The sequence below is a fragment of the Leptonychotes weddellii genome, chromosome 6, assembly GCF_054177405.1.
Source record: "Leptonychotes weddellii isolate Sample4059 chromosome 6, ASM5417740v2, whole genome shotgun sequence".
In the NCBI taxonomy this organism is placed as follows: domain Eukaryota; kingdom Metazoa; phylum Chordata; class Mammalia; order Carnivora; family Phocidae; genus Leptonychotes; species Leptonychotes weddellii.
The window spans coordinates 91879596-91887648 of record NC_138374.1 but is presented as its reverse complement, the minus strand read 5'-3'; the positions used below and the strand labels follow the sequence as shown (position 1 = coordinate 91887648).

The following is an 8053-nucleotide window of genomic DNA, read 5'->3' as shown; positions in this document are numbered from 1 at the left end:
GAGAGCACAAGCAGGGGGAGCAGTAGAAGGAGAGGGAGAAGCAGGCTCCCCGCTGAGCAAGGAGCCCGATGCGGGGCTTGATCCCAGGACCCTGGGATCATGACCTGAGCCGAAGGCAGACGCTTAACCGACTGAGCCACCCAGGTGCCCCACCTACTATCTTCTTTTTATAAATCTTACTTTAATAGTAAGAAGGCAAGTCTTCAAATTCTACACCTGGACACAAAATGGCCTCCCATTTTCAGTCAAGTCTTCCACAAAAGGGGCTAATATGTATGGTCTACATGGTCTTTCTGCCACATGATTTCCCTTCAACCAAGAAGTAATAAGAAACTAAGATTTAAATGGGTTTTTAAAGTTAAGTATTAACAAAGCCATCTGGTGTAAAATAGGAGTCATCTTTTTGCTTCTTATAATGCCTAGCAGAGTGATGACAAGTTGTAAATGTACATCCAAAGTACCCTAAAGAGCAGAACAGAGACATATATGCTCTGTAGACACAAACACTCCCTGCCTCCCTCCTCCCTCATAAATACTCCAACTGGCTGAGACAACTAATGGTTCAGTACAGCTGAGTAAAACGCATGACAATAGCTGTCTGCCCTAATCTCGTTTTTAAAAAACATTTAAGTCTTACCAGGGCTGAAGCAAGCTTTGATTTGGCTCAAAGCACTGACTCCTAGTAAGTTTGAAAAGCCTCACAAAGAAAATCCCTGAAAGAGGATCAGTGAAAAAAGTATTATCTGTTAGAAGCCGTAAGAAATGACTTCCCTTATCCTAAGAATTCAAAGCTCGGCTTAGAACTAGAGTATTAGAGTATCAATCTTACCATTAGCACTAGGGATTCTGAATTTTATTCATAAAACATAATGCAAAAGACATCCTATCGGGGCGCCTGGGTGGCTCAGTTGGTTAAGCGACTGCCTTCGGCTCAGGTCATGATCCTGGAGTCCCTGGTTCGAGTCCTGCATCGGGCTCCCTGCTCGGCAGGGAGTCTGCTTCTCCCTCTGACCCTCCCCCATCTCATGTGCTCTCTCTCTCATTCTCTCTCTCAAATAAATAAATAAAATCTTTAAAAAAAAAAAAAAAAGAAAGAAACAGTACAGGGTACTTTGAGGAAACACCTAGGGGGCACTTGTTCTGGGCTGAAATTTCAGGGAAGTTTGAGTTTGAGATAAAATGTTTGAGTCGGGCGCCTGGGTGGCTCAGTTGGTTGGGCGACTGCCTTCGGCTCAGGTCATGATCCTGGAGTCCCGGGATCGAGTCCCGCATCGGGCTCCCTGCTCGGCAGGGAGTCTGCTTCTCCCTCTGACCCTCCCCCATCTCATGTGTTCTCTCTCATTCTCTCTCTCTCAAATAAATAAATAAAATCTTAAAAAAAAAAAAAGACATCCTATCAGCTTTCCTTTTTAAAAGAAATGGGCAATGTTCATCCTGAGTAAAAAAATACCGAGTTTCACTGGACGTATGTATTCATTCCAACCACTCAGAGCCCGGCCCAGAGGGGGCACAAGTATATTGTGAAGTATCCCAAGAATAAACAAAATATGCATTAAAAACAGGCACATTACTTACTTTGTCATTGTGTTAAAAGAGAGTACAATGACTTTTAAATGTTTCTAGTTAAAATAAAAACAACAAAAAACCCCACTAAACTTGGGGGTTAAAAGAAAACCAAACTATTCCTCACTTGGTAAATTGGAACCTGATAAATTCCTTTAGTTGGACTTTGTTTATTACATATTCATTTGAATTTTAAAAGTGCACCATTAGATTACTGTTAATTTTAGTAGGTATGATATCAATATTACATTTATGTTTTTAAAGTCCTTATCTGTTAAGATATATACCTAAGTATTTATGAGTGAAATGATAGGTCTTAAATTTTTATTTAGTACTTGAGCAAAAAAAATTTGGAGGAGAAATGGAACAAGAAAAGCAAGAGACTGATGGTTATTGAAGCTAGGTGATGAGTACATGGAAATTCATGGTACTGTTCTAGTTTTGTGTGTGTTCGATAATTTCCATAATAAAAGAGTTTTTAAGATGTCTATTATTAAAGCCTTCAGTTATAATTATGGCAGTGCCACAATAAATTCTGGTTTGGATTTAAGTCCTTTCTATTCAAAACACTGGTTTAGAAACCTAACTCTATCCTTGATGCTCTAATCACCTAGTACTATAATCAGATATTTAATAGCTACCATCAACCTCACATATAACATTAATCAATTTTCAACCACATTCAGATACACCATGGGGCAAACATTTAGTAAAAGTTAGACCTAGGGCTTATATAGTAAGTTGGTCCTATTTCCTAACGCCCATGCTATAAACAATCCATTTTAAATGCATTACATTTCAATTTCTAGATTATCATTCTCGGAGACACATTTTTCTTTATCTCCTCCTCAACATGAAAAATGAAGAAAACAAGTACCAAGTAAATCATCACTCAACAATGGCAAAATCAAGCTCATTGAATTTTGCTTTAAAATCAATAGGAATTACACGTCCTAAATTTCTAATTTCTAATCTAACCAAAGCACAAAAACCTAGTCATATGTTTTTTTGCCAGTCTGAGGAAGGGAATCCTTCTTCAACACTAACAGTTGGGAACAAGGAAGAGAAGGTGATAAATAAAATAGGAGACAATCTCTTTCCAGCGCCCCATCCTCAATCGCTCCCACTTATCCTCCTGTTCACCAAACACAACTGTCAAAAACCCCAATAAACAACAAACTTTCTTCACAAGGTGGGGGTCACAGTGTAAAAAAATGAGAAGAGTTAGGATGTCCATATAAAGCACTGCTGTATGTGTCTGTTTACAAGTCTGTGTTCCCCAACCAGCCAGAGAGACTCTCCAGGGTGGGGACAGGTTCTCACTACAGTTGACCTTTAAACAATGCAAGGCTTGGGGGCACCAACCCCAGACAGTCAAAAACCCACATATAACTTTGGACTCCCCAAAATACTTAACTACTATTAGCCTACTGTTTACTGGAAACCTTACCAATGATATAAACAGTCGATTAACATATTTTGTATGGTTGTATTATATGCTGTATTCTTAAAGTAAGCTAGAGAAAACGTTATTACAAAAACCACGAGGAGGAGAAAACACACTTATGATACTGTACTATAAAAAAATCCACACATAAATGGACACGCACAGTTCAAACTCGTGTTGTTCAAGGGTCCGCTGCAGACCAGCACGTGCACTGAGCCTCCACAAGCAGGTGCTCAGCATTTACGGACCAGACGCATGAATGAACTTAAAGGAAAATAAAATCTCCAAAAAGATGAGAGGGAAATGGAAAAAAGCTCTGTATAAAAACAGAAAGACAGAAAATGGCAACAAAGTTGTAAAACACTGCAGATAAAAAGAAGTCTGTTTCAATCAGTCAATCATAAGAAATATTTCTGGAGTTCCTGGAGGCTCCACTCAGGCTCAAGGTAGATAATGAAATTAACAGTTGTAACAGTTAAATCTTTATGGACTTTTAGCTTATATCATTTTCCTTCTGGAATAATCTTTCTCCTTTATCTCAATTATTGCCTGTTTGCTTGTTCCTTGTTCATCCATTCACCCCTTTCTATATACACTGAATACTTTTACTGTGCTGGGGATACAATGATGAATAAAATAACTAGTCACTACCTTTAAGATACTAAGTCTAGTAGGGGAAATAAATATATAAGTGAATAAAGACCATAAAATGTCAAAAGATTAAGATCTGTATGGGAGGGGCGCCTGGGTGGCTCAGTCGTTAAGCGTCTGCCTTCGGCTCAGGTCATGATCCCAGGGTCGTGGGATCGAGCCCCGCATCAGGCTCCCTGCTCTGCAGAAGCCTGCTTCTCCCTCTCCACTCCCCCTGCTTGTGTTCCCTCTCTAGCTGTGTCTCTCTCTGTCAAATAAATAAAATCTTTAAAAAAAAAAAAAAAGATCTGTATGGGACAGAACGAGGTACAAAGATTAAATGGTCTGCTTTATCTGGGAGTCAGGATATGTGTCACAGAGTTGGGCCTAGAAAACTGAGAACAGCTGGACAAAGGGAGGCACTAGAAAGCCCCCATGGAATGACTGGTTTGTGGGGGATCAGTGGGAAGTGGGGTGTATGGGAAGTGGGGTGTACGCTGGAGAAGAGCCAGCTCCTGAAGGGCCTTCTTAGGGCACAGTAAGGGGCTCAAACTTCCAGATCCCATGAATTAGGAAGCCACTGAAGGATTTTAAACAAATGAATTTCATCTCTGGTGGGAACTTGGAGAATGACTAAGCAACCAGAAAAGAATAGAGAGGTGAGAAAAAGTGTTAAGAAGCAGAAAATGGACAGGACTTGGTCACAGAGTAGATGTGAGCGATGCCTAGACCAGCTCCTAAGTTTTTGGGCTGGATGGTACCATTCTTTAAAAAAGGAAGTGAGGGATCATGCCAGCCTCTCAGGTCTCAACTAGGCTGGGTGACACTCCAGAATGGGAGACAAGCCAATTTGGGAGCATATTGGATCCAGCTTCATTCAACATTACTACCAGTTATTTGATAACGACAGAACCCAACTAGGCGCAATTTATATTGATGCATCATGCCTTACGTGGGAAGGACAGCAGTTCCAGGGGAAAGCTGCCATTGTGGAGAAGTTGTCTAGCCTTCCGTTCCAGAAAATCCAGCACAGCATCATGGCACAGGACCATCAGCCCACGCCAGATAGCTGCATCATCAGCATGGCTGTGGGCCAGCTCAAGGTTGATGAAGACCCCATCATGGGGTTCCACCAGATGTTCCTATTAAAGAACATCAATGATGCTTGGGTTTGCACCAATGACATGTTCAGGCTTGCCCTGCACAATTTTGGCTGACCTCCACCCAGCCAGGGTTTCCTCCTCCCTCCTCTTCCTGATACTATTCACACTCCTCCAGATGCCCCAAATATCATACACAAATGAGCAGGGCTGCGGTGGGAGCGGGCACAGTGTGCTGCTACCGAGGTATTGTGCGTGATGTTTGGATGCTAGACTAGCTGCATCTGACAGGAGAAGTTTGTGTTGTACCAGCGCATGCCTTGGAAAGATTTAAGTAATGCAAAAGGTTGTCTTTTTTTTTTAATCTACTGACAAGTTGCTCTAGTAACCCAAAGAAGTGAAGGAGAGGGCGCCTGGGTGGCTCAGTCGTTAAGCGTCTGCCTTTGGCTCGGGTCATGATCTCAGGGTCCTGGGATCGAGTCCCGCATCGGGCTCCCTGCTCGGCGGGGAGTCTGCTTCTCCCTCTGACCCTCCTCCCTCTCATTCTCTCTCTCTCTGTCAAATAAATAAAATCTTTAAAAAAAAAAAAAAAAAGAAGTGAAGGAGAAAGCAGCTGCCTCACCGCCCAGATACTGATTTGTTTGTATGTTTCAATGCCTCATGATACAATAAAATCATAAAATTTTCTTAACAACAACAACAAAAAAGTAAGAGAGGAAGAAGAGTAGGTTTGGAGGATAAGGTCAGTTTTACAGTTTGGATTTTAAACCACGTCATTCTACTACTTAAAATATTATTAAATAAGAAAAAAGATTTCTGAAATTCACATTTTAAAGGAGAAAAATCATAAAATCATCTGAAGAGATGCACAAAAGCAACTGATAAAAATTAAACACCCATTAATAATTTATTTTAAAAATCTAGCAAATTAGTAATAGAAAAGACTGTTTTAAACCCAGAGAAAGCTATCAATCTAAAACCTAGAGCAAGCATAACATTTAATGGTGAAACCTTAACAACATCCCCTTTAAAACCAGGAACAGGACAAGGATGCTTGTTATTATGGTTCTTTTAACAGTTATTGTTGAAGTTCTCACTGATGAAATAGATGAGAGAAAATAATGAATAGGAAGTTTAGAAATTAGAGAGGAAGGCCAAAAAAAAAAATCCTGTTATTTACAGATAATTAATAGTTTAATTAGAGATACCTAAAATAATCTATGGATAAAGGAATAAAACCATTTAAAGACTTTTACAAGTTTGTTAAATACAAGGTCAATTTATAAAATCAGTAGATGTCTATACAGCAGCGACAACCAATTAAAAAAATGTAAGTAGAAACGAAGCCCATTCCTTCTTGCCATAAAAACTATAAGACCTCTGGAAATAAAACTAACAAAAAGCCTCTGTGAGAAAAAGATTTTAGTTTTGTTAAAGAACATCAAAGAAGACCTAAATAAAACAGATGGAAAGACTTCCAATAGCATTGATAACATCATTCTTCCAAGATTCATTTACAAATTCAACACAATTCCATTCAATATCCCAAAGGATTTGTTCATATAAGCCTCGATACGTTGATCCAAAAAATTCATACTGAAGGTAAAGGACCAAGAATAGTCAAACAAACTTTAAACAAATATAAAAGAAGAGACATTTGTCCTCCTAGATATCAAAGATTAATGGTAAGTTTTGCTCACAAACTGTCATATCAGCTCAAGGACAGACACATAGACCAACAGAACAGAATTAATGAGCGCAGAGACAGGCCCATGTATATATGGGATTTGATATAAAACTAAGGTGGTGTTATTACAAATCGATAATGAAAGGATGGCTATTAGTGGAGAAGAGACAGTGGCTATCAAAAAGAGGAAAAGAGGGGCGCCTGGGTGGCTCAGTTGGTTAAGCGTCTGCCTTCGGCTCAGGTCATGATCCCAGGGTCCTGGGATAGAGCCCCACATCGGGCTCCCTGCTCGGCGGGGAGCCTGCCCCTCCCTCTGCCTGCCGCTCCCCCTGCTTGTGCTTGCTCGCTCTCTCTCTCTCTCTGTCAAATAAATAAATAAAATCTTAAAAAAAAGAAGAGGAAAAGAATTAGGTCCCCTCACACTATCAAAGAAATAATTAGCATAGATGAACTGAGTACCTAAATGAGAAAAGCAAGTATTTTGAAAATTTTACATATAAAACACTATCATCTCTGTGAAAATCGACAAAAATCAGTTTTTAAAAAGTGCCTGGCACTCAGTAAATAGTTAATTAATATTAACCATGATCTTCATCATCATCATCATCTATGATCTCTGGGTAAGGAAGCAATCTAAATAAGAGACCAGAAGCACAAATCATAAAATAAAAATAGAAACCAAATGCCATGGCCTACAAGGCCCTGCCCCATCGAGCTCTCTTTTCCCCAGCAGTTTCCTCTCAGGTTTCCTCAGGCTCACCTAACTTCAGTCTAGACTAGTCTCCAGGCACCAGTCGAGCACCTGCCTCGCCCCAACGGCTGTCTCCTCCCCCTGCAACTCTCCCTTCCATACAGCCACGCGGATCACTCTCTTGCCCCAGTCAAGTCTTTGCTCAAATGGACCTTTTCAGAAATCGACCCTAACCACCCCACTTAACACTGTGCACCCCCCCCAGTACTCTGATCCTCCTGACTTGTGTTCTCCATATTACCCACCATCTTCTAATACACTATATAGTTTTACTCAGTGCATTTACTGCCTGTCTTCAAGTAAATATAAGTTCTTTGAGAGCAGCGACTTTTGCCTCTTTTATTTACTATCATATTCCCAGAGTATAAAAGTGCCCAGTAGAGTACTCAATAAATATTTATTGAATGAATGAGTGAATGAAGATTGATAAATCTAACTCATCAAAATTAGAAATTCCAGGGGCGCCTGGGTGGCTCAGTTGGTTAAGCGACTGCCTTCGGCTCAGGTCATGATCCTGCAGTCCCAGGATCGAGTCCTACATCGGGCTCCCTGCTCAGCAGGGAGTCTGCTTCTCCCTCTGACCCTCCTCCCTCTCATGCTTTCTGTCTCTCATAAATAAATAAAATCTTAAAAAAAAAAAAAATTAGAGGGGCGCCTAGGTGGCTCAGTTGGTTGGGCGACTGCCTTCGGCTCAGGTCATGATCCTGGAGTCCCTGGATCGAGTCCCGCATCGGGCTCCCTGCTCGGCAGGGAGTCTGCTTCTCCCTCTGACCCTCCCCCCTCTCATGTGCTTGCTCTCTCTCATTCTCTCTCAAATAAATAAATAAAAAAAATCTTTAAAAAAAAAAATTAGAAATTCTGGCAAACAGCAACAC

At 40.6% G+C, this 8053-nt stretch overlaps 2 protein-coding genes across 9 annotated transcripts in view; one reads left to right on the top strand and one right to left on the bottom strand.

Moving 5' to 3' along the window:
* LOC102744208 (rab GTPase-activating protein 1-like) overlaps nt 1-8053 on the bottom strand; it is a 359561-nt gene that overhangs the window by 62832 nt on the left and 288676 nt on the right. The gene's annotated exons all lie outside the window — the stretch shown is intronic.
* LOC102743906 (nuclear transport factor 2) lies at nt 4433-5086 on the top strand. Its single transcript, XM_006733063.3, has one exon. The coding sequence runs from the start codon at nt 4474-4476 to the stop codon at nt 4855-4857; it is 384 nt and encodes a 127-aa protein (XP_006733126.1). The 5' UTR covers nt 4433-4473; the 3' UTR covers nt 4858-5086.

Excerpts from the sequence above, each read along its gene's own strand:
- LOC102743906 (XM_006733063.3), top strand. The coding sequence starts at position 4,474 with ATGGGAGACAAGCCAATTTGGGAGCATATTGGATCCAGCTTCATTCAA.